General features: G+C 46.4%; 1 protein-coding gene across 2 annotated transcripts in view; it reads right to left on the bottom strand.

Moving 5' to 3' along the window:
* Positions 1–9560: 9560 nt before the first annotated feature.
* The window catches only part of LOC147011621 (transcription regulator protein BACH2-like), an 81661-nt gene continuing 65065 nt past the window's right edge, over positions 9561–26156 (bottom strand). For both annotated transcript variants that reach the window (XM_085855830.1, XM_085855829.1), the window contains exons 4-5: positions 24961–25167; positions 9561–13135 (exon numbers count right to left, since the gene is read on the bottom strand). In XM_085855830.1, coding sequence (XP_085711956.1) covers positions 12806–13135; positions 24961–25167 — 537 coding nt within the window. In that variant the 3' untranslated portion in view covers positions 9561–12805. The remainder of the gene's footprint in view (positions 13136–24960; positions 25168–26156) is intronic.

The following is a 26156-nucleotide window of genomic DNA, read 5'->3' as shown; positions in this document are numbered from 1 at the left end:
AGGATGAGGAGGGAGGGGCCATGACCCTGGTTTAATGTTTACGTGATTGTTACGATTTGCGCAGCGCGGGAAAGTGTAGTCAGAACGGGGGAGGGGAGAGAAAACGATAACTTTTACAAATTAAATTTATGTGTAACTCAATTGTTTGGATCTCATGAGGACGGTTGTTTACATCCAGTGTGTTGTTATAAGGGCTGGCAGCATGGCCGACAGGTACACATAGTCGCTTTTAAGTTTGTCAAGCCTGGGTTCGAATCCCGACCCAGCTATAAACTGCCATGCTGGCCTTTCACGGGGTAAGGTGATTCATCAATGTGTGTGCCATCCCTCGGATGGACGTTTAGGTCTTTGGTTATTGAGTTCAGCTCCTGTCGGCCCTGAAATAACAACGGGTGGGTTGACTCAGCTTGTTATCTTTGGGAGGTTGGCCAAATGAATACGAGCTCACTGGAAACAGTGGGGCACTGCATCACTCGCATAGCGGCGCTCCCAACAATGATGCAACCAGTAGCAATGGGCTGCTCACGAAATAATAAATAAAATCTGGCAGCAGAAGTTGGTGGACGGTAAAGACCCCACGATGTCTTTCGTGAAGTCAGCGAGCTATCGCCGGCATCATGAACAAATTCTAGTCCTAATTGCTGGAAGAAGGAAATGCAAATCCACCCAAACCCCGACCAAGAAACTGACATTGATTTGTACGTAATATGTAGACATCAAGATTCTAGAAATAAGATATTCACCGAAAAACCCTTCACTGCAAAACAAACGAAAAGCACAAAAACAGTCTGAAAACCCAATCGGTGGGACTGTGGGAGTCCCTCCTGTCCTTCAGCCAAAGCTGGATGTTGGCAAGCTCAAGGATGAGAGGGTAGCTGAGGGGTTTGTGAACAGGCTGAGTGGAGATTTGGGGGGGCGGGGGAGATCTGGGTGCTTTGGGGAATCCTGAAGAGTTGTGGAGTGCCTTAAAGACCACCGTCCTTGATGCTGCCGGTGGATGTCTTGGAACTCACCGCAGGGCAAAGAACAATTTTGTCTCTCAAGGGACACTGGATACCATTGACCAGAGTCGCAGGGCCAGGCTGAATGGCAGAGCTGAGCTGTTCAGGGAGTTGAGGAGTAAAACTGTACGTGCACTGAGAGTGGACAAGGAGGCCAATGTGTGAGGAATCTGTGAGGGGGTAGAGCATCACCTGTGGACAGGTGATTCTCGTCCCGCTTACAGGGGAATTCGCGCATTACGTTCATCCAAGCCCATCCCTCGGAGCACTGCAGTTCGAGCAGAGGGTGGTAGGCTCTTGACAGAGGAGTCTGAAGTGAAGGCCTACTGGGCCGGTTACTCTGAGCAGCTGAACCAGGCCGATCCATCGACCAGCTGTCGAGTTAGATGTCAGGGGTTACTATCCCTATTGCTGACCCTCCAATCAACTGTGGGCCACCTTCGTTTGTGGAACCACAGGCTGCGGTGAACCGGTTGAAATGGGGTAAACTCCAGGGATCTGTGGCATCCATGCTGAACTTCTCAAGGCTGGTGGAAATGCTGCACTCGTGTCATTGCATGCAGTTCCGTGCTTTGCCTGGAACACAGGCATCATCCTAACTGACTGAAAGAGGGGTCTTGTTGTCCCTCTCTGGATAGGGAAGGGTGATCGCCAAGACTGCAACAACTACCGAGGAGTGACGCTGCTCTCAGTGCCGGGCAAGGTCGTTGCTCGGACAAATCTTGATAGGGTTCGCCACCATCTGCTTGAGCACCAGCGTCCAGAGCAGTCAGGCTTTACACCAAAGAGGTCAACGATGGACCATATTCTTGCTCTTCGGGTCCTCACCAAACGCAGACGAGAGTTTCGGCAAGGGCTGCTTGCAGCCAATGTTGATCTCTGTAAAGCGTTCGATTCAGTGAATCCGGATGCCCTCTGGAGGAGTCTTGGTCTTCGTGGGGTGCCACCAAAACTGATTGATCTGATGTCTGAACTATACTCTGGAGTTGAGAGTGCTGTGAGATGTGGTGGTACCATCTCTGACTTATTTCCAGTTGTTACTGGAGTTTGTCAGTGGTGTGTTCTGGCCCCCAGACTTTTCAGCACTTGTATGGACTGGATTCCGGGGAGGATGTCGGAGAGATCAAGCTCTCCAGACATCTGGGTCGGTGCATTGCTTGGGAATGTCAAGATCTCTGACCTTGATTTCGCAGATGATGCAGTCATCTTTGCAGAATCTGGATAACCATTTGGGGGCCCTCGAGGTGCTGAATGAGGAGTCGGAGCCGCTGGGATTACAGGTTATCTGGGTCAAAACAAAGATCCAGGCTTTCAATGACATCTTGGATGCTGCTGTCCTGTCTGTGCCTGTTTGTGGTGAGGATGTTGAGGTCATGGAGAGATTCACTTACCTTGGCAGTGATATTCATGTCTCTGCTGGCTGTGAGTTAGAGGTCAACAGACGTCTGGGTCGGGCCTGGGGAGTCATGGATTCACTGGATAAAGGGGTGTGGCACTGTCGGTACCTGTGCGGGAGGATGAAAGTCCGAGTCTTCAGCTCCTTGATGCTTCAAGTCTTGCTCTGTGGATGTGAGACTTGGACTCTGACCAAGGATCTGAGATGGATACTTAATTCCTTTGGTACCAGGTCTCTTCGGAGAATTCTTGGCTATCGCTGGGCGCACTTTGTGTCCAACGAGCGGTTGCTGAGAGAGATTCAAATGAGATTTGTTACCTGCATGGTCCGTGAGCGTAAGCTGCGGCTGTATGGACATGTGGCTCATTTTCATGACGCTGATCCTGCTCACCAGATTCTCTCAGCGAGGGAGTATCATGAGTGGAGGAGGCCAGTGGGCCGACCACGTTCCTCGTGGTTGCAGCAGGTTGATCGGCAACTCAAGGGGATGGGGATGGGCCTGGCATCTGCCTGGGGGATGGCCAGATGGAAGCTCTTGGAGTACTGGCGGAAAGTGGACGCAACGACGCGCTGTTCCGGCGCATGCTCCCATACCTGACGTGACCTGAAAGGGGTGACCCCACTCTGCCTCCACACACTCCCAATGATGCCTGAGACAGCAGCAATCATTTTGAGACCATCTGGATCAATATTGCTTTCCAATGTCGAGTTCAGTTGTATGGAAGCTTCGCACCACCAATCAGACGTTTCGGAGATGGTCGGGTGCACACGAGGAGAATGGGGAATTGGGAATGGGAAATGGGGGGTGAGATTTTGATCCGGAAGGTTCAAGCAACATTTCTAGAGACGAGAGAGCCAGAAGAATCTGCAAGGAGCAGGTATGATGGTGGATCAGCAAGGCTGGAGTGGAGATGCACCGGACGAGCGAACTGGACACGGACTACATCGGCTGATCTGTGCCTCCCTGGGTAATCCAGCGGGAATTCTTCTTCTTCCTCTTTCTTTAATGTCCACAACTATTCCCACTTAATGGTGAGGTTGGCCCGGGGAAGTTTTAGGCCCAAGTCTTTCACGAATCGCTGGCCAGGCCTGACGTTCGACTCGTTCGAGTCGGAATTTGCAGACCGGGCGCCCAGTCGAACGACCACCCGAGGGACGTTGATGAATCAATCACCCTGCGAGTGAAACACCACGATGGCAGTTTATAGCTGGGTCGGGATTCGAACCTCCGTTTCGTGTTCTCTGTTTATTTGTGCAGAGACCCAGAGAAATGGAAAACACCTCGACGACTTTGTAAAGTGAAGGATTTAAGACCTTTGTGGTTTACACCTCATGAAAGAAATTTGAAGGACAATAAGCCGACAGTAGATCAATTACAGAAAGGAAAGTTACCACACACAACGATAAAAAGAAAATGGATAATTTCATCACCTCGAATCCTCTGAGGGGGTTGTGGGCTGCTCCAGGTATTCTTCTTCTTCTTCATCACCAGCGAAGTCATGGAAACACAACAACGATCCGTCACGTCACAGCAGCGTGAATGAGTGCGCTGCTCTAAATAATCTTCTTCTTCTTCATCTCCACCGAAGTCATGGAAACACAACAATGATCCGTCACGTCACAACAGCGTGAATGAGTGCGCTGCTCTAAATAATCTTCTTCTTCTTCATCACCAGCGAAGTCATGGAAACACAACAATGATCCGTCACGTCACAGCAGCGTGAATGAGTGCGCTGCTCTAATAATCTTCTTCTTCATCTCCACCAAAGTCATGGAAACACAACAATGATCCGTCACGTCACAGCAGCGTGAATGAGTGCGCTGCTCTAAATAATCTTCTTCTTCTTCATCTCCACCGAAGTCATGGAAACACAACAACGATCCGTCACGTCACAGCAGCGTGAATGAGTGCGCTGCTCTAAATAATCTTCTTCTTCTTCATCAGCAGCGAAGTCATGGAAACACAACAACGATCCGTCACGTCACAGCAGCGTGAATGAGTGCGCTGCTCTAAATATTCTTCTTCTTCTTCATCACCAGCGAAGTCATGGAAACACAACAACGATCCGTCACGTCACAGCAGCGTGAATGAGTGCGCTGCTCTAAATAATCTTCTTCTTCTTCATCAGCAGCGAAGTCATGGAAACACAACAACGATCCGTCACGTCACAGCAGCTTAAATGAGTGCGCTGCTCAAAATAATCTTCTTCTTCTTCATCTCCACTGAAGTCATGGAAACACAACAATGATCCGTCACGTCACAGCAGCGTGAATGAGTGCGCTGCTCTAAATAATCTTCTTCTTCTTCATTTTCAGCGAAGTCATGGAAACACAACAACGACCCGTCACCGTCGACGGAGCACCAGAGTGATCCGCCATTGGCGTTGATTGACTCAGCTGGTAGCGAAGCCTTGTGAACGTTCACTCGTTCTTCAGCAAGTTGACCAGATATTTCTGCTATTTCTTCGATGACTTGAAGTTTATGAGGAGCACGTTTAACCTGCGGTGATTAAACTCCGAGACTCCAATCATTAAACGGGTATAGTTCAGGATTTTGGTATTTTCAGCACGGACTTTTCTTCTCACCTCCATCCGAATCGAGTGCAACGGAGCGATCGCTGCACACCTCCGACTTGTGGATAGGCCGCCAGTCATCAGGCCATTGTACTAGCTCTTATCCACTGCAGTCGCTTATCCATCCTTATCCACAGAAATTTGTCATTTTTTTTTTCGGATCTCGAGCGTTTTTCCCCAGGCTAAAAGTGCCCTGATTTGAGGAAGTGCGTCACAATTGAAAAGTCACGTGTCGTAAGGCTTCAATCCTCGTGAATAAATTACAGTGAGGTCATTGAGACGATCCAGGCACTAATTCCTTCACGATAGCCATTGAACCACGTTTGCTTTTGCATTGACGGAGATTCATGCAGAACTAGAAGTTCACTCGGTAGAGCGCATACCTCCACCACATAATGCCTGATCCACGAGAACATATCGGGCCCAATACATTTTTGAAATATCATGCTATACAGTACTATATCGTTTTTGTCTCCCTATCTCTCAATGGTGAAGAATTACTTTAAAAATTAAATAATTTTCCTATCCAGATCTGAATCCGGATCTTCACCAAAATCGAATTAATTCTTCCTCGTCACACACCCAACGTGTCCACCAAGTGTCATCCGAATCCGTACACAACTTTTTGAGATATCGTGCAATATATTAGTTTGGCCCGAACTCTCAATGGTGAAGAACCAATGAAAAAAATTAGAGTAGTCGGATCCGGATCCGGATCTACACTAAAATCTAATCATTTCGTCCTCGTCACACACCGAAACTGCCCACAAAATTTCATCGGAATCCGTCCACAACTTTTTGAGATATCCTGTACACAAACAAACAAGCAGTCATAGACTGGTACTTACGAAATCGTCAACTTGACCTCTGACCTTGTCTAATAAAAGCTGTCTCTAGAGAAGGTAGCGACGCAAACCATAAGTTTCTATGATGATTTTGTACCAAACCATCAAAAATCGTAACATTGACCAAAGCAAAAATCTCCATTTCTCTACACAATTATTTTATATTATTTTATCAAAGTCACAAAACCGTAATATTCGGCCATCCACCAACAATCTTTACATAATTAATCCGACGGCTTAGCGAGTCAGGCATGCGACGATAACCTTTATTGGGATAAAAAATGACTTTTAAACACCATCTTTATCGAAAACACCGTCAGCGCGCACATGCAAAACCTTTACGTGACTCAACGACGCCTCTGCTCGAGCGCGCTGCACCATGTGACGAGCCATGACGCGGTGAGTGAAATATTTTTTATACAATCTTAAAACATCTCCAAAACATCCGATTTTTACCAGACTTTCGACAACCGAGTGTTAAGCGTCCTAAGCGATCACAAAAACCGAAGATAAAATTAAAATTGAAGTTAAAACGAACTCGTAACGTCGAGCGAAGCAAAAATACTCCATTTCTCCACATGAATTTACGGAATTATTTTGACCTCACTGTGACCTTGACCTTTGACCGATTTTGACCAAAATCTAATCAGCGCGAGCCATCACCCTCCTGAATCACGTGGTGTAATTTGACATTGGTAGCTTCTTCCGTTCTCGAGTTATCGTGCATACAAACACACACACACACACACACACACACACACACACACACACACACACACACACACACACACACACACACACACACACACACACACACACACACACACACACACAAACAGATGACGGAAATCATCAATATACTTTCGAAATCTTTAGATTTCGTAAGTAACAAAATCGACTAACCATTCAATCTTCGATTTTGCAAATAATAAACAGACAGAGAGGGGTGAAAACATAATCTCCTTCACCTTCGGTGGTGGAGGTAATAAACTACAAATTTTCAGCTTTTGTGGCATCGATCTGTTAATCAAGTATTGTGACGTCATAGGTTGTGGGGGAGGGGGTGGAATTGCATGAATGGCGCAGCTGGGTGATTCCCCGACTCCACCAAGTGGCATCTCATCTCAAACACTTTGTGTGGAAACATTAAGGACCACCAAGGGGCGCTAACGGCACAGAAACCGCCTGGATGGGTCTTTGCATCCTGGAAACGTTTGAATTGGCTTTCTCAAATGAAATAAGAAAAATACACTTTGTGACGTCTCCGGGAAACGCTCGTCCCTCATCACAAACGCTTGTTACGACACTTTGACCGACTCGTGACGTCACCATGGAAGCAGTTTTTTTAAAACTTTGTTTTCTATTTACAACTCGGACCCATGGGTTCTCATTTCTTGGGGGGTCGGGGCTGGGGGGGGGGAAACTTGATTGAGGAAAAGTTTTAGAAGTTTCATGAATGAATCATGAATGAAGCCAAAACGTTGTGGGAATGCTAACCACGGCTGTGGATGGCTCAAGGAGTGGGGAAGCAAGGTCTACACCCTTAAGAGTTGCCAAAACTGGTGCATGTACTAAACCGACTGAACAGCAGGTGGTTAGAGTACAAATAGTCCAACAAATCATGTTAAACATAAACCGAAGGTACCACCAACTAGCATACTCAGATGCATACGCAGGCAAGGCTCAGGCCTGATGTTTCGACCACAGAGTGGTCTTCATATTAATTGGTGGTGGGTTCATTTTTTAATATGGATATTACCAACACCCACTGTAACCAGATTAATCAAGGGTGTGGGGAAGGGGACAAAAATAAAATTAAAAAAAAGAGGAAATTAAGAGAAGTGGATGGTGTGGGGGGGGGGAGTGCCTAATTGCAGGACAGAAGTTGGAGGAATGTGGGAACAGAATGGAAAGATTTGGGAGGGATGGGAGTAAGGGAAGGGAAGGGCCACTTATGAAGCATTGAGGTGAGGAAGGTCAGACGTAATAAATAGATATTCCCAATTTTCTTCGAATCACACATTTGTTCGACATTGCAAACCACCCGATTATACTTGCACTCAAAGCAGCGTTAGCTCACTGCGTTTGATTTAAATTTAATTGCATGGACATTTTACCCCAAAATTGATTGAACTTGAAGATCAGAATATCAGATTAACACATTGGATCAGCAGATAGAACTTGGAGATCGGACGAAGAGATCGAACTGAAAGATCAGACCAAGAGAGGAGACTAAGGAATCGATTGCACTAAGCCGAAGGGATCAGCCAAAAGGTCGAACCAAGAGGTCGTTCTAAAGGGGATAATGAAGAGATCGGATTAAGGGATCACACCAAGAGATCGAACCAAGAGATGGAACCAATAGCTCGAAGGGTTGGTTACCTTTGCCTTAAAACAGGTAACATTACTTTGTGTTACCTGTAGTTCCATTCCCTTGCTTTTGCAAATCCTTGCACATCTGCCACAAGATGTGTTTAACTTGGGATCGTAGGGTCCCGAGTTCAAATCGCGCTCGGCCATTGATTTAATACCAGGCAGGGTTGACTGAGCCTGTCATCCTTCCGAAGTCGGCAGAATGAGTACCAGCTTGCTGGGATGAATGAGCCATTCGAGTATCCTGTGTTGGAGTGGCGACCCGTCCAGGATTGTGCCCAATAGCCCAGGAGACTACTTCGGCAGCACCGACGCATCTGTACAGAGTACGGTCCCAATGGATGTATATGTTTAGCGAATGGTTTATTTCGAGTTAATTTTTAATTCCCACACCGCATGTGGAGCAATCTGGGAATTAATTTTTCATGGATGGAAAAAAACAAAACAAAAAACAACCACGGACTTTGAGGCCAATGTTATTGATCATGTTGGCGGAGTTGAGATTTAGCTGTGTCAAGAAAATTAACGTTTTAAATAATACTTTAATTGTTTAGGTTTGATGAAGATGGCATCAACTTCTCCTTCTTATACCGTGTTAGGAAAATGGACGCTGTGTATTCGACTTGCACGCCATTCGATAATCGAGAGCACGGACAAAAGTGAAAGTGTAAAAAAAAAAACAAGGCCTAATCGGGGTTGAGGAATGAGTTAAAGTTTGAAATCTGGTGGAGACTGGTGCATTATGACGTCACACATGCTAGTGAGGCCACACCCTTTTGATGGGCTGAAAGGGGGTATGACGTGTAGTCAGCGTTAAACGTTTGCGGTTCGAAGCATACAATAAGCAAGACCCCTTCTGCGAGGGAATGGTACAGTCCGACTGTACAGCATTCAGTGCAGTGGGCCGTGTAGATCACCATTACGCGGGTGGTTTATGTGCCGAAACCAAATTATTTTTCCTCCAAGGACACAAAGGTGTGGATACCGGTGAATCCATGTAAACAGTACCTTATTACAGGTCCAACAGCAGAGTCGCCAGCTTAAACAAATGCAAACGTGTGCAGATTCACAATGAAGGAATAATCAGGATTAATTAAGAGGAGGCGTTAATCAGTGGGTGGATAATTTATCATTGGGAGTTCAGTGGACAGGTGCGTAGTCCAGAAACGTCATGTGTGAAAGGCTTCCAAAGGGAAGGACAGAGGGCTTGGGGGAGGGGTAAGAGAGTATCATCTCACCATCACAAGCCACAGTGAAGATTGGAGGAGGGAAGTGTTTGTGATTTAAAAAAAAAAAAAAAAATCTAACAGAAAATTAATTAAAATCCTGATCCGTGCAAAATACCTTGGACAAAAATAACACGCTGCAACGTTTCAAAAGGAATCCTTTGTGTTTAATTCCCGAAGTGATCAAAACGACTCCTGAGGCGCAAATGGTTGACAGGAGATCCAGTTGCATAAAAAGGGTCTGTTTTCCATTTTTTTTTTCTTTTTGTTTTCTTTTTTACAATCACGAGCAATAAGAATAATTGTAACAATATCGATAATAACACAGCGAGACAAGCCAGAGCGACAGCCACTGGGTGCATGAGGAGGCCAGAGTCGCGGATGGAGAAAATAAATAAGTTTACATTGGAGGAGGAAAGTTGAGAATGAAAGAAAGTCTGGGTTCCAGAATAGAGAAGGGCAAACAGGCCTCATCTGCTGCTAACACTGTCGAGGGTTTGTCAGCGGTACTGAATGATTAAAAAAAAGAAAAGAAAAAAAAAAAGGCAGTCTCAGCTTGCGGCTCTGCTAAACAGCCCACACTATACTTTGGGTAGAGTTTCTAACAGTCCATGGCCACCTTCGAGAAAAATAAAATACAATACGTAATTTTTGTCACGCACAAAATGGCGCCCGCTGCAGTAACCAGTGTGCTGCCAAGGCTCGGCGGCAGTGCTCGCTTTGTTCTGACTACCGAGCGTTTGAGTCTTTTGAGACAGAATCTCGACGCGAAAGCGTCCCACCAAACATGTCACGATAATAACAGTCGGCTGTTAACAGTGCAGCCACGGCCAATTGGGCGAAACAGTCGAGAACGTCCGAAAGAGGACGGGCGGCCATATTGGTTCTTTGCTTTGCTTTTTTTTTTTTCCTTCGTGCATGAGCGCTTCGCGCGTCCGTTTCGTTTCCCTGGCTGGGGCCTTTTGGCAGCGCGGTACTACGGATAAAACAATGTACAAAAATACAAAATACTGACCAATAGTCCAAATTGCCAGAGGCTAATGGCAACGCTTCCTCATTATTATTAAATTTTTTTTTTGAGAATAAATTATCTACAGCGGTTGCCTTTTAAGATTTCCCCGTTTTCTTTTCAAAAAGTGCAAAAGCCGACCTTCTGGCAGTTTTCAACTGCAAGAAAGGAAACCGACAGCCTTTAACATCGCTAAAGTAAGCCAAAAGTGAATCTCCAACATGCACAATCAGAATTCCTCCGCAAGGGTAGAGTGCCGTCGAATAATGCTGCTCGCATCCCCCAAAAAGCAACCCCCACTACTCCCCTCTTAGAAACACCCTCGTGGCAATGATACGTTCAAACAACAAGCCCTTGCTGTGTCAACAGGAATTGGTGGAGGAGGAGAGCAGAGGTATTGTTTCGCAAAGGTGAGCGAAAGAGAAAATTCCAAGAAATTTGTGAGCTCCCAGTAAGAACAGGACAAACGTTTCCCTTTGGGGCACGCAACTGAAGTTCTGCTTTGAGCGAGCGAGCACCCCTCGTCTTGCCGACTCAAAGGTTCCACAAAAGACAGGTCTTTGTAAGATCGGGTGCTGATTCAAAGTCGGTCTCGGCGCAAGGAACCTGGGAATTGTACCATTTCCAAACTTGGGCTCGGAAGCAAGAACTCATAACACTCGTATATCTAACCCCTCGATTCTTGGGGAATGGGATGAAGTGGGGATCTGGTCCCACAGGGTTGAAATTTTGTTTTATTTTTCCAGCGATTATCTGAGTGCACTATTGCATCAGTCCTCACCACCAACCCAATCCTCACTCCCCCTTCCCCACCAACCTCCTGCCAACCAAAAATACAATCTGGATAAAAAATATGGCCCAAATGACAGGGTGCGAGGAAAGGTCGTTTCAAAACTTGTACAGCGGGATCTAGGTTGAAACTCAGGAGGCTCACAACTCGCAGGTAAGCATTCCGTGTGCACAGCTAACAAAGAAAGTAATACTCGTCAAAGGCATTAACCTGGAGGCTTGAGCTCGGTGCGCTCTTTGCCAGAACTCAGCCACCCACCCGTCATTCTCGGCACAAATATGGCAGAAAGATAAGACAACGCAGCAGGTTAAGTTCGTGGCATCATAGTGGGCAGGTCCACACATGCAGAATTATCGGATGTGGGAGGTTAAAAAGGATTACCAAACCAAACAGAAGCTCAAATGTACAAAAGCCATCAATCTACCTGTACGTGGAGATCAAAAACATTCTTCTTTCCTCCCCCTCCCCACCCCCCCCTTTACATTATCACAGGTGTTGTCCGAGCAGCGGGAAACGTCTGCAGGCTGCTCCATTGAAGAAAAGCAACGTTTACCTGCCAAGTCAAAACCTGAAGCTTTGTCTGAGGTTTACCGTCAGGAAATGGTTTCATCCTGAGAACAGCTCAAGGTAGGTTGTGTTTTCTTTTAAAGTTCTGTTCCAACCTTCCTCGCTTTCCTCAAAACTGAGAGAGACGATGAAAGTTTGCGAGTCCATAGTCCAACGAGCAGCGGAGAACATCCAACTGCGAAAGTCGTTTAAAAGCTTTTAAAACAAATGACAACAACAACAAAAAAACGAGAAAATAAAGATCTGTATAACTGGGGCCCTGTAGACTTCAGGGCCAAGTACTGGAGTACATGGCCATGAATAACAGGCCAGTGACCCTGTGCTATGGCTCTTTGGCCCACCAAAACGTGGGAAGAATGGACTGAGAGGTATGTGCACATGGGTACATGATGGCTCAGTGGCAGTGTGCTCGTGGAGCTCGTAGCTGCAGGACAGGCATGCTGATGGGCAGGGCATAAAAATGATCCTGAGCTTGGATGAGATGCAGTTCGTGCTGTGCTGTAGCCTAGTGGTAGTCATTGAATGCACTTATGTACAAACAAAAAAGAAAATTAACAACTCGGTTTAGATCGGTATGTGGAATGGGGATGTAAAGAGGGCGGGGGGGGGGGTTGATAGTAGGGTATAGCAAGTGAAAATTAGAGCAGAGTAAACATCAGGCAAATGGGATAGAAAGTGTACAGGAACAACGGTCGTTTTCCAAGTAAATGTGCGGAGCAGTGTTTCCTACGGCGATTGAAACCGAAATGCTTCTCGGATCACTTAGTGATTAAAAAAACAAGTAACAAAATGAGAATCGGGAATAAAAGAAAGTAATGAACAATGCGTCCAAAATCAGTTGAAGATGAGCACCTTGAGATGAATGCGGATGGGTAACCGCACTTTGACACGGCGATCATGGTCGACGAAACAACATGGCGACGATATCATTGGGAGGTCAACACGGTCAAAGAAAACTCCTCGCTCACAAAAATCGCAGAGGAGACGCAAACAGGTTACTGGCAATTGTCAATGGAACAATCCATCACCTCCGCTGCAGACCTTCCGCAGTCTTGGGCCTGAAGCTTGAGTGACCGGCTCTGAACGGGCACACGGGAGGCGGCGAGGGGCTCTCAGCCCTTCCGTTCCCGTCCGGCGGGTCTACCGCCGGCCCTTCCGGGTTGCAGCGGAGAGTGATGGCACTTGACTGAGCAAGAGGATTGGTGGCATATTGTCCGAGGAAGCGGAGGTGCTCAGGAGGACTCCGCACCTCCTGGCAGATCTTTTGGCATAGTCCTGTGAAACTTTGCCAAAGCTCACCCATTCCTACCTTCAGCTCCTCCTGTTCATGCAGTAGACGCTCTTTGTCTTTGCACTGCAAGGATGTACCAGGATGGGGGGAAATGAGGCAGAGGAACGAGAGAAGGGAATGCACTATGACATGTGAAACAAACATTCATAAACATTAAATTTCGAGAAATTGCTTTGCATGACTGCATCATCGATACTCGTTGACAAGTTTCCTTTCTTTGTATAATTATTTCAGCCTTCAATGTATTACATTCTCCATCATATGTACAATGCGCTCACCAAGCAAGATGCATCGGCAACATTAACATTAAAAGCATATACTGTTCAGTACTTTTTCCATCAGGAATAAAAGAAATTAATGTCAATATATTTATATATATTGTCAGCTTCACACTTCTGTCAATATATTTATACTAATAAAAGGCAGTGTGTGTGTGTGTGTGTGTGTGTGTGTGTGTGTGTGTGTGTGTGTGTGTGTGTGTGTGTGTGTGTGAGTGTGTGTGTGTGAGTCAGTGTGTTTCATCCATAACTATATAACCTAATAGCCTGAAACTTTGCATGCAGACGAAGAAAACTCGAAGGAAGTGCAAGAGTGAAAAATGGGTGTTTGGGTTAATTAAAATACCCCTTTTGAAGATAATTAACGGCTTTATTTAATTATATCCTTCATCAGGCGATCCTCGGCTACCTCACTGTCTGGGGTCTTCAGGCGTTTCCTGGGTAACCTCGTTGGTGTCTGAAGCTGCCATGTTTTTTGGCCTGCTCAACCATGCCTCGACTTGGAACAGGCCGCAACGATTTCTTAACAATAAAGTTGTTGTTTTCACTTTCCTCACTCATATTATCGAATGGCTGTTCATCATAGCTACAAATTGCTGGGTACATTGTAATGTTTATAAACATCCGGAGACGTCAGCGCTTGTGGCTTGACATTTTGGGCATCTCCGGGAGGTGTATGTTAAATGTGTTGCTCATCACGTGCCAAACAAGCTGTTTATTAACAACCGTTTCGTTGGAGTGCTTGCGTGAGTGATTAAGCCACTTGGCGAGTGCTCCCCAAGCTGCTTGGTTGCTGATTTCAGTAAAAGTATCCATGCTCGCAAGGGAATATCGATTAGACAGACGTACGTTTCCGCTTGTGTTGGGCCATGCAGTGCCGTATGGTTGGTGTCTTGGGAGGTGTCTCATCTGCTGAAAATGTGCAATATTATTTTTCAGGACATCACTTTGTTTAATCTTCAGTGCCATTTCCTAGTATAATCCACCCTTCACTTTGACATTAATACATGTATGAAAAACAATGAGGTCCAACCGACAACGTGTTTGCTGTGACCTGCTTGTGAAGGCAGAGAGCAGAGATCGACATTGTGTGTTCTGCACCTTGATGTATTCTTCAATTGAATTTTTCTAATTTCCCACTTGAATTTCTCTTTCAAATAACTCTGTTTGAAGATAAATCTTTGTGTTTGTAATTTTTATGTATTTTATGCATGTGTACGTATATAAACTGTATTACCATAATGGAAGTGTGTGTGTGTGTGTGTGTGTGTGTGTGTGTGTGTGTGTGTGTGTGTGTGTGTGTGTGTGTGTGTGTATGTGTGTGTGTGTGTGTTGTTGATTGGAATCTACATCTGGGGTTTCAGAATGTGGAATGGAGTCCTCCCAGGGTGGGCTCAAAGTATCCACCTTCATTTCGGTATGAGGTCACGATTCACGGACCAAGCTGTGAAGTTTTCTGTTTTCAAAGTTTTGTGCCGAGGGCTTTCTTCAGGATCGTTACTGAGGGATGGTTATTAATATCTCTGTGAGGTTCTTTGTCATCACTGGTACAACTTTGGCATTCTTCAGCTTCCAGGATCTTTTCACTTCATGCTTGAGGTCTTGGTATTTGGTCATTTTCTTGATTTCTGCATCATTAGTCCAAAATCACCGGAAGTAACACCTCAATCAGCAATGCCTTCTTCTCTTTTTTTTGCACCTAAGTATGATATTTGGTCATAATGCTTTGTTTTTGATGTTCATGCCCGATGGGATCATTAGGTCGTACGTGAGCGGTACTTCAATGTTTTCGGTGATTGCTTTTGGCTCATTTTCCCACAAATTTTCTGGAATTAGAATGTCAAAGTTTTTGCAGATGTGCCAGCGGATTACTTTGCAAGCTCTGTTGTGTTGTTTTGTATACAACTGTTCTGACACGTTTATTTTTTTTTCGTATTTGGTTATTAAGTGTCACATATCATTCTCTTTGCTAACCCCACCTCCACCCCTCACCTGTCTTATTTTCTTCCTCCTCTCCCCCAACCTTTTCTCTCACTCTAACCATCCTCGCTCCCCCCTCCTCATAAAATGCAGCACTCTCCTCCCACACCTCTGTCGCTCTCTCTGTGGTGTGTGTGTGTGTCTCTCTCTCTCTCTCTCTCTCTCTCTCTCTCTCTCTCTCTCTCTCTCTCTCTCTCTCTCTCTCTCTCTCTCTCTCTCTCTCTCTCTCTCTCTCTCTCTCTCTCTCTCTCTCTCTCTCTCTCTCTCGTGTGTGGAGAGGCGAGCATAGTGAGCCAATCCACACCAATATACATATACTAGCGATACCCGTGCACATGCAAAAATAGCAGTACAACATAGCTGGTAGCAGACGACAGACCGTACACGGGGAATGACAAAAATACGCATTGTGCAAAATGCAAGTGCTACTATGGAATGCCAAGACTTCCCAAACATTGTCGGCATGTCCGCTAAGTGCCACAGCAATTTCTTAGGGATCGTGTGACGGCGAGCCGAGTTTTTAGTGTGCAAGCTTGGTATTATAATAGAGATATATGTAAATATATACATATATATGTATATATATATATATATATATATATATATATATATATATATATATATATATATGTATATATATATTTATATAAATATTCTTTAAAGAAGACCCGCCACTGACTTTCTCAAAGCTAAGTTTTCGGTCGTTATATGTCCCGTTTTAACTGTTTATTTTCTCACCTACATGTTACTGAGTGTTCCGAGTTTGGTTTTGTTTCAAAAATCATGCTATTTTGTGAGTTTTTGTCGACCTTGTCTTACCGGGTTCCTTGAGGCCTACCCATCCTTCCCCTCTTGGTGTATGATTGTTTTTATTTTTATTCTCTCCCGATTACCTTCAATTCCAATTTTCCCCACTTTCCCATCCCTCCCAACTAAATACTCTGTTTCTTGTCTTAAATAATAATAATAATAAAAAAACAACAAAAAACACCTTTCTCCTTGCATACCCACAAGTTCCGATCCTTCTTCGTTTTCCTCTTCTTCTTCCTCCTTCTGCTGGCACATATTTATTCAACTTGAGCTGACCCACTCTCGCCATTACCTTCACGATTTCTTCCTACAACCTACCATTCCCGAATCTTACCTTTTCTTCAAAAATACATCAAAAATTAATCATCTTCCTTGTATCCTTTCGATCTCGACACATCCTGTAACCACGTATCTCTCTCCAACCCTCTTCATGATACGTTTCATCGATCCATCAGCTTCATTCTGCGTTTACAGTTCCAAATTCACCATATACCTCCACGATTATACTTCAAGCTTCCCTTTTCCGAATGTTACGCAATCCTTATTTAAAATAAATAAATTCGCTTTTGACTCTCCACCTCCCATAGCCATGTGCTTCTCCTGTAACCACGCGATCTGTTTAGACCCCCTGCGTTTACCAATCCAAATTCACCATTCACCTCACAATTTATTCTGCAACATTTCCATTACCTAATCTGATGAAAACTCTCTCAAACAATAATAATAATAATAATAATAATAATAATAATAATAATAATAATAATAATAACCATCTCTTAAAATGCTTCATCTTCCTATTTCACACGTATGGTATGCATTACTGTATCATAATTCACTACTCTTCTTCGATTTCAACAGACTGCTCTCAATTTGACCTTTCCTTCATACCTTGCCGAAAAAAAAATCCAACTGTTACAGTGTTTCTTCTCTCCATTCTCTTAATTCGCCTTTATTGCATCCCTAAAGAAATGTCTTTAATCGCATCTCTGACCTAAAAATGTTAAAACCCCAGTTTGCTATGAATGTTCGCTTTCCATCAACCATTCTTTTTTTCCAACTTCAGTGCCAACTCACCCCTCTCACCCCTCCCTCTCAAAACAACCATCACACTCCTTCCTCCAAGCTTCCCCCTCATCTTTCTCCCTCAACTCTCCCCACTCACCATTCTCCTATCATTCACCTTTCTCAAAGTTTTCCCTCCTTACATCCACAAAGCCGCCTCCTTCCCCTGCCCTCTCACCTCCATCTCATCACTCCACCTTCTCAAATCCTCAACTGCCTTCTGCCCCCCTCTCTTCCCCAGCACCATAGAGCCTTTTCTCCTCCTCATCCAGCCCCTCCCCTAGCTATTCTGCAGTCCCCCACACTCTTTCAACAACTCTCCTTACTTTCCCCCCTCCTCCCTTGTCCTACCCTCCCCCTCCCCTCCCATCTCCTGCACCCAAAGACTCCTCCCCCCCCTCTTCATTAACAGTGTGGACCGCAAATATCTGGGGCCTTCGCTCAAACCTTACAGTTCTTTCCATACAGGTTGCCACTGACAAACCAGAAAAAAAATCTGCCTAACAGAAACTTTCTTCCCTCAAGACGTCTCTGACTCCCAAGTATCTCTCCCTGGTTACTCTCTTCTCCAGTATAATAGACCTGAGTCTTGTCCTGGTGGAGGAGTTGCTCTCTTCATCAAAGACTCTATTCCTCACTCTCCATGCACTGCCCTCACTCCCCCACACCCCAGGAATACCTCTGGCTGCGGCTTCCCCTCCACTCCCACCTCATGTTTATATGTGTACTGTACCGTCCACCAAACAGTGATGACTCCATTTACACCTCACTATCGGAAAACATGGACCAACTTCTATCTTCTCATCCAAACTCTCTCTTCCTCACATGTGGCGACTTCAATTGTCATCATGCCAGTTGGCTAGGTGTGGGTACCCCTCTCACCTGTCATGGCACTTCAGCAAAAGCTTTCTGCGACTCATTGGGACTGACTCAATCGGTCAACTTCCCTACCCGGATCTCAACCAATGGTACTCCATCTCTTCTGGATCTGATTTTGACAAATTTCCCTGACAATATCTGCTGTTCTTCCTCCGCTCCAATCGGTTCTTCTGACCACGTGCTTGTCAAAGTGGACATCTCTGTGGCTGTTATCAGAGAACCACCTCACCGCTATTGAGTCTGGCATTTCACTCAAGCCGACTGGCAGGGTCTCCAAGCAGCCATCAAACTTCTAAACTGGTCTCCTATCGCTACTTTCTCCAACATCAACTCATCCTGGGAATTCTTTCAAAGAAACTTGCTCTCCCTCATGTACAGATTTATCCCCTCTCGTCTTCAGTTGTCCTACACTTACTCCTGCCCATGGTTCACTGAAGCTTGTGGTGAGGCAGTTGTCCTGAAACAACTTGCCTTTGCCTCATGGAAAGGAAACCCAACTGAGGGCAATCTCAGTTCCTTCCATAAAGCTTGGAACAAGTGTGTATCTACCCTCAGGAGAGCCAGAAAACAACATCTTTCTCATCTCAAGTCTGAACTCTCAAACCTCTCTCCCTCCTCAAAATCCTGGTGGCGTCTAATCAAATCTGTTTCTGGTGTACGTTCCCCCTCTATCCCCGCCCTTACCTCAAATGGCCGTACTGCTGATATCGCACGTGAAAAGGCTGAATGCCTAAACTCGGTGTTTGCAACAAAATCTTGTGTCCAAAACCCATCGCTTTCTGTACCCACCTTACCCAGTCGCACCCAACTGTTCCTAGACTCTGTGTCCTTTTCTCCTGACAAGGTGGAGAGCTTGCTGTCAAACCTCGACTCAGATTCTGCAACTAGTCCAGACGGCATCAGCCCACGTGTCCGAAAAACCTGCTCCTCTGCTCTTGCTCACCCTCTCTCTGTTCTATTCACCCTCTCATTTGCTCAAGGTCATCTGCCATCTGCTTGGAAATCAGCAAAAATTACTGCCCTGCATAAAAAGGTGCAAAAATAGATCCCTGCAACTACAGACCAATCAGCCTTCTCCCAATCATCAGCAAGGTTATGGAATCCATCATCGTTTCAGACATTAAATCCTTCCTCTTCTCCAATGGATTGATTTCCGATCATCAATTTGGTTTCAGACCAGGTCACTCTACCCTGGATATTCTGCTTCTGCTCTCCCAACAATGGATGGAGGTCCTCAATGCCAGATATGAAATCAGAGCCATATCACGTGCTTTTGACACGGTCTGGCACCCTGCCCTGCTCACCAAACTCTCTTCCTATGGTATCGAAGGCCATCTCCACTCATGGCTCACGGACTTCCTCTCCTGACACAGTCGATGTGTGGCCCTGAATGGAGTTCTTTCATCCCCTCTTCCTGTCCATGCTGGAGTTCATCAAGACAGCATTCTGGGCTCTGTTATTTTTCTGGTGTTCATCAATGATCTCTCCAACTCTCTGGAAAATAATCTTTATCTCTTTGCTGATGACTCCACCCTCTGCCATACCATCTGTCATCCCTCAGACCTGCAAGCAGCAGCTTCTTCGCTCACTGCAGATCTGGATAAAATCACAAACTGGTCCAACACGTGGAACATGTCTTTAAATCCGGATAAATCTCACACTCTCACGATGTCTCTCCGAATGGACCGTTTGGAACCCCCCCCCCGCCCCAATCTACTTTCTCAACAATCCTCTGGAAGAAGTCCTTTCTTTCAAGCTTCTGGGTCTCACTATCTGCCATGATCTTTCCTGGGAAAAGCCGCATTTCCAACCAGGCCTTCAAAGCCAGTTGCCGATTGGGAATCCTCCGTCATGCAAAGTCCTTCCTCGGCCCACCTGAGCTCCTGACCACATACAAAGCTTTCGTCCGCAGCCTGATGGAGCACTGCTCTCCCCTCTGGGCTGGTGCTCCTGCCTCCCACCTTTCTCAGCTTCACGCTGTAGAAACCAAGGCATTTCGGATCATTGGCATCTCCCGTGATGAAGCTGAGTCTTTGGGCCTCTTACTCTCTCACCGCAGGCAGGTCGGTGGTCTTTCTGTTTTCTACCGTCTCCTCTCCGGTCTTGCCCCCCCTGCTGTGTCTGCTATTTGTCCCCACCATATTTCCGCAGGGCGCTCAAGGACCGCCAACAACCCCCTTCTGGTGAAACTACCAAAATCACGAATCACTGCTCACATGCACCCTTTCATTCCTCTTTTTTCCCCACCTTTGGAATAAACTCCCTCACTCTATTCATTCCCATTCTTCCCTCCAGGCCTTCAAAACAGCTGTTCACCACCTATTATCATCTCCCATCCAAATCCTCGATCTTTTCTACCCCCGTTAATCCACCCCAAAACAACCCCCTTCAAATTCCCTGTTTTCCTTCCTGAAAGTCCCTGTAATGTCCATCTTGTATACCCCATGTCCCCCCCCCCAAATCCCTCTCCCTTCCACAGATCTCCTAATGTCTCTGTTCCCCACTGTTTTGTCCTGCCCACTCCCACCCCTCTTGTCTCATGCCCCCCTTGCTGTACGTTATGTGTTCGCTCTCATACGAGCCTCGACAAGGTATACAACAAAAAAGAAAAGAAAAGAAGACGATGCTTCCAACCAAAAGTAAAAAACTCGATCGACTCCGATAATTTTATCAATAAAGTGAGAGCAGACCCAGTTTTAGGTTAACGTTTTGATGGCTTTTTTCTGCATCTTTTTTTTTTCTGAAAAAAAGAATACACAAAAATATATATGTATGTGTACATGTATGCATGTATTATATGTATGTATGTATCAGGTCAGGTATGGGAGCATGTGCCAGAACAGCAAGTCGCTGCGTCCACTTTCCGCCGGTACTCCAGGGGCCTCCGTCTGGCCATCCCCCAGGCAGATGCCAGGCCCATCCCCATCTCCTTGAGATGATGGTCAACCTGCTGCAACCATGAGGCACGTGGTCGACCCACTGGCCTCCTCCACTCATGAGACTCCCTCGCTGAGAGAATCTGGTGAGCAGGATCAGCGTCAGGAAAACGAGCCACATGTCCATACAGCCGCAACTGACGCTCACGGACTATGCAGGTAACAAATCTCATCCAAGTCTATCTCAGCAACCGCTCGTTGGACACAAAATCCAACCAGCGATAGCCAAGGATTCTCCGAAGAGACCTGGTACCAAAGGAATTAAGTCTCCGTCTCAGATCCTTGGTCAGAGTCCAAGTCTCGCACCCATAGAGCAAGACTGGAAGTACCAAGGACCTGAAGACTCGGACTTTCGTCCTCCCGCACAGGTACCGGCAGCACCACACCCCATGATCCAGTGAATCCATGACTCCCCAGGCCCGACCCAGACGTCTATTGACCTCTGACTCGCAGCCAGCAAAGACATGAATATCACTGCCAAGGTAAGTGAATCTCTCCACGACCTCAACATCCTCACCACAAACAGACACAGACAGGACAGCAGCATCCAAGATGTCACCGAAAGCCTGGATCTTAGTTTTGACCCAAGAAACCCGTAATCCCAACGGCTCCGACTCCTCATTCAGCACCTCGAGGGCCCCCAAGAGGATGTCTAAGGTCTTCGCAAAGATGACTGCATCATCTGCAAAGTCAAGGTCCGAGATCTTGACATTCCCAAATGACGCACCGCAACTTGATCTCTCCGACATCCTCCCTAGAATCCAGTCCATACAAGTGCTGAAAAGTGTGGGGGCAAGTACACATCCCTGATGAACTCCAGTAACAACTGGAAATAAGTCAGAGATGGTACCACCACACTTCACAGCACTCTCAGTACCAGAGTAGAGTTCAGACATCAGATCGATCAGTTTTGGTGGCACCCCACGAAGACCAAGAATCCTCCAGAGGACATCCAGATTCACTGAATCGAACGCTTTACAGAGATCAACATAGGCTGCAAGCAGCCCCTGCCGAAACTCTCGTCTGCGTTCGGTGAGGACACGAAGTGCAAGGATACGGTCAATCGTTGACCTCTTTGGTGTAAAGCCTGACTGCTCTGGACGCTGGTGCTCAAGCAGATGGTGGCGAACCCTATCGAGAATTATCCGAGCAAAGACCTTGCCCGGCACTGAGAGCAGCATCACCCCTCGGTAGTTGTTGCAGTCTTGGCCATCACCCTTCCCTTTCCAGAGAGGGACAACAAGGCCCCTCTTCCAGTCAGTTGGGATGATGCCTGTGTTCCAGGCAGAGCACAAAACTGCATGCAACGACACGAGTGCAGCATTTCCACCAGCCTTGAGAAGTTCGGCATGGATGCCACAGATCCCTGGAGCTTTGCCCCGTTTCAACTGGTTCACCGCAGCCCGTGTTTCCACAAGCGTAGGTGGACCACAGTTGATTCGAGGGTCAGCAACAGGGATTGTAACACCCTTGACGTCCAACTCGACAGTTGGGGGATCAGCCTGGTACAACCGCTCAAAGTAACCGGCCCAGCGGGCCTTCACTTCAGACTCCTCTGTCAAGAGCCTACCACTCTCTGCTCAAACTGTAGTGCTCCGAGGGATGGGCTTGGATGAACGTAATGCGCGAATTCCCCTGTAAGCGGGACGAGAATCACCTGTCCACAGGTGATGCTCTACCCCCTCACAGATTCCTCGCACATAGGCCTCCTTGTCCACCCTCAGTGCACGTACAGTTTTACGCCTCAGCTCCCTGAACAGCTCAGCTCTGCCATTCAGCCTGGCCCTGCGACTCTGGTCAATGGTATCCAGTGTCCCTTGAGAGACAAAATTCTTCTTTGCCCTGCGGTGAGCTCCAAGGCATCCACCGGCAACATCAAGGACGGTGGTCTTGAAGGCGCTGCACAACTCTTCAGGACCCCCCAAAGCACCCAGACCCCCCAAGTGTCCACTCAGCCTGTTCGCAAACTCCTCAGCTACTCTCTCATCCCTGAGCTTGGCAACATCCAGTCTCAGCTGGGATGGTACCATTCTCCAGGATTTAAGGTGCAGCTTTAGAGTTGCTACAACAAGCCTGTGGTCAGTATTGAGGAACTGAGCACTCCGATAGACCCTGCAGTTCTGGATCATCCTCCAACGACCGTCAATGAGGACATGGTCAATCTCCTTTGCCACACCGCCAGCGTTGGAATACCAAGTCCAGCGATGAGCTTGTGGGTGCTGAAACCATGAACCAGCCACCCTAAGTCCATGACTTCTTGCAGAGTCAAGGAACTTAGTGCTATTCTGGTTCATAGTTCCTGACCCATGGGGACCAACACACACCTCATAACCGTCCCTATCAGTTCCAGTCGATGCATTGAAATCCCCCAAGACTAGAAGTGTATCTCGTCTGGGGCACTGATCAACCACAGACTCGAGTGTGACGTAGAAGGCATCCTTCACGGTGAGATCACTCGCCTCAGTCGGAGCATAAACAGAGACCAGGGAAATGACACCTAAGGAGTGACGAATCCTTAATCTCATAATACGCTCGTTGACCGGTGTTACCTCAATTATCATTGGGGTCAGCTTATTGGACACAGCTGCAGCAACTCCTTGGGTATGGTAACCATCAGAGCGACCAGACCAATAGTAGGTGTAACCACCCACCATTATCTCGCCGCAATCCGGTCTCCGAACCTCAGAGAGAGCTGCAATCCCGATGTCCAAACGCTTGAGCTCAGATGATAACAGAGACAGGTGATCATCCTCTCTTAAGGATAGGACATTCCAGGCACCCACCCGAAGGAACCGCCTCAGGTTAACCCAAGGAGACCGCCGTCTGGTGGACGACACCTCAGCACCACTCCGACACACTCTCCCGCAATCTGACCCAGGGATGTTACCCCGTGGTTTCCCTCCTATCAAAGATTGGGGGTCCCGAAGGCTTTGCCCCAATCCCGTCATCCGGTGAGCTGCCCTGCGAAGGGAAGCTGCACAGGAGGTACTCCCATGGAGTGGGTTTTCAGATTGTTTTGCGTTTTTGCGTTTTGCGGAATGAAGGGTTTTACGGTGGCCGGAGTGCAAATCCTGCCACCAACCTCCTAATAAGAAGTGACCCAACTGCAGGAGGACGTCCGCAGACACAGTTGGGCACTAGATATGGATGGCCGTTGGCTCACAAGGAGCTCCTCCGCCCTTTGACAGGTTTTGTTTTTAATCCTGCTGGGTGTCCATATCCAAACACCCTCCTCACCAGAAACCTGGTGGGGGAGACGGTTTAGTCGCTGACAACCCGACCATGGAACAGGTTAGTACAGGTTTACATGGTACCTGTAGCAGGTCACAGATCGAACCTGACCTGACAGAAATGTATGTATATATATATATATATATATATATATATATATATATATATATATATATATATATATATATATATATATATATTGTCATGTCAAGTCTCAGGGTTTTCTGAACAAGATAAAAAAGGAGAAGTTGAAATCGTGGCTGATGAAGGACTGAGCATATTTGTGCGACATTGGGATATGGTTTGGGACATGGTTACAACATTATGTCAATTCATGCAAATGGTGAGCTCACGTGACAATTGGGGTGGAGGTGTGCTGTGTGGGTGTGGGACGGGGGACAACGTTTTGTAAGACATGCCTGTTTCAACAGCAGTTAGCTCAACATGACTCTGCAGTAGCAATTGGCTCTTTGTGAAGATACTTTTCCCAATTACACTTACCGATCAATTTTAATGGTTCAGTCTTGAGTCAAGACCTAACCACGATCAAGCTTTAAAGTCAACCCCCCACCAACCCCCTCACCCTCTGCCACACCCCGCATCAGCCAAAGATGCCACCTCATCAATTGAAGAGATTATAATTGTTAAATAAAACTAAAAAAACAATAGACTTGTAGTTTATCCCCCTAACCCAGAAGACCAGCAAACCCACCAACTTCTCTATCTCTCCTTCCAGGTTCTGTATGCAGTCCAGCTTCCTCTTGCGGCAGCGCTGTGCAGCAACACGGTTCTTGCTCCGCCGCCTCACGTCATGTACAAACTCGAGCTGCTCAGACGTGAGCACGTGTATCTTTAGTAGCGCCTGGAAGTCATTCCGCGGTAACTCCGTAATTTTCTCCATCGGGAATGGCAGCTGGATCTACGGGGAAAGAGCATGAGGCAAGATTGAGGGTCGAGTTAATGGTCGTGATATTGTAGTTTGGTCATTATTTGCACCACCTGGGTTGACCTCGACGATCCTCAATATCTTGGAGTGGTGAAGTGCCACGTGTGCTGTCCATGATGAGCAAGGGAATTAATAAATTATGTGCAATGTATCTGATTTAGAACTCACTGCTGGAGAAGCGAACGTGCGCTTCAGACACTTCAGATCAAGGCAAACGTATTTGGGTTTACAAATGACAAAAGTGTTGTTATTTGTAATTACCATTAGGTGTACGAGATGAAATGTTTGGCTGCCATGAGGGGGGCCACATATTTATTATGTATGCAAATATAGTCGAATTTTTCATTCCCCCCACCCCTCCCTTTTCCCTCAATTTGCTCCATACATGTCCCTTCCCTTTCCTCCCTCGACTGCTATCTCCTCCCAATCTTCCTTCCCTTTGCTCGCACACCACCCTGCCTTTGGTTCTCTCTTCCATCACCCTCCTCTCAGTTTTATTCTCTCAATAGTGTCACCCTCTGGTGTGATACATATTAAAAAATATGGCTCCAATCATATCGACCATCTGATAAAGACGTCTAAACAGTATCCCTGCATTTAAAGGTATTTACCTTCCATTTTGACTGTCATTCGATCTATCCCTACATGTGTTAGGCCAAAAGATTCCAGAGAAAGGCATTCCTACTGAGCGATGAATTGAATGCCAATGTCACTTTTCCCATCGCCCTCTTAAAAAGCCAAAACCTTGAGCCAATTGTTATCATCATGGTGTCTTTAACATAACACCCCATCACCACCACCACCACCCCCCTATGTCCTCTTATTCCACCATCCATTCGTTGACCTCAGACTCAATTCAAGGGCGATACAACTGGCATGTATTTCCCTTCCAAGTATCAATGGCTCAGCTGTTTCATCACATCCTACTGTAGCACTTCCTAACTCAAACCAGTGCTGAGCGA

The sequence above is a fragment of the Eptatretus burgeri genome, chromosome 15, assembly GCF_056783735.1.
Source record: "Eptatretus burgeri isolate ZD-2024b chromosome 15, Ebu_testis_v1, whole genome shotgun sequence".
In the NCBI taxonomy this organism is placed as follows: domain Eukaryota; kingdom Metazoa; phylum Chordata; class Myxini; order Myxiniformes; family Myxinidae; genus Eptatretus; species Eptatretus burgeri.
This window is presented reverse-complemented; position numbering and strand designations above follow the sequence as displayed.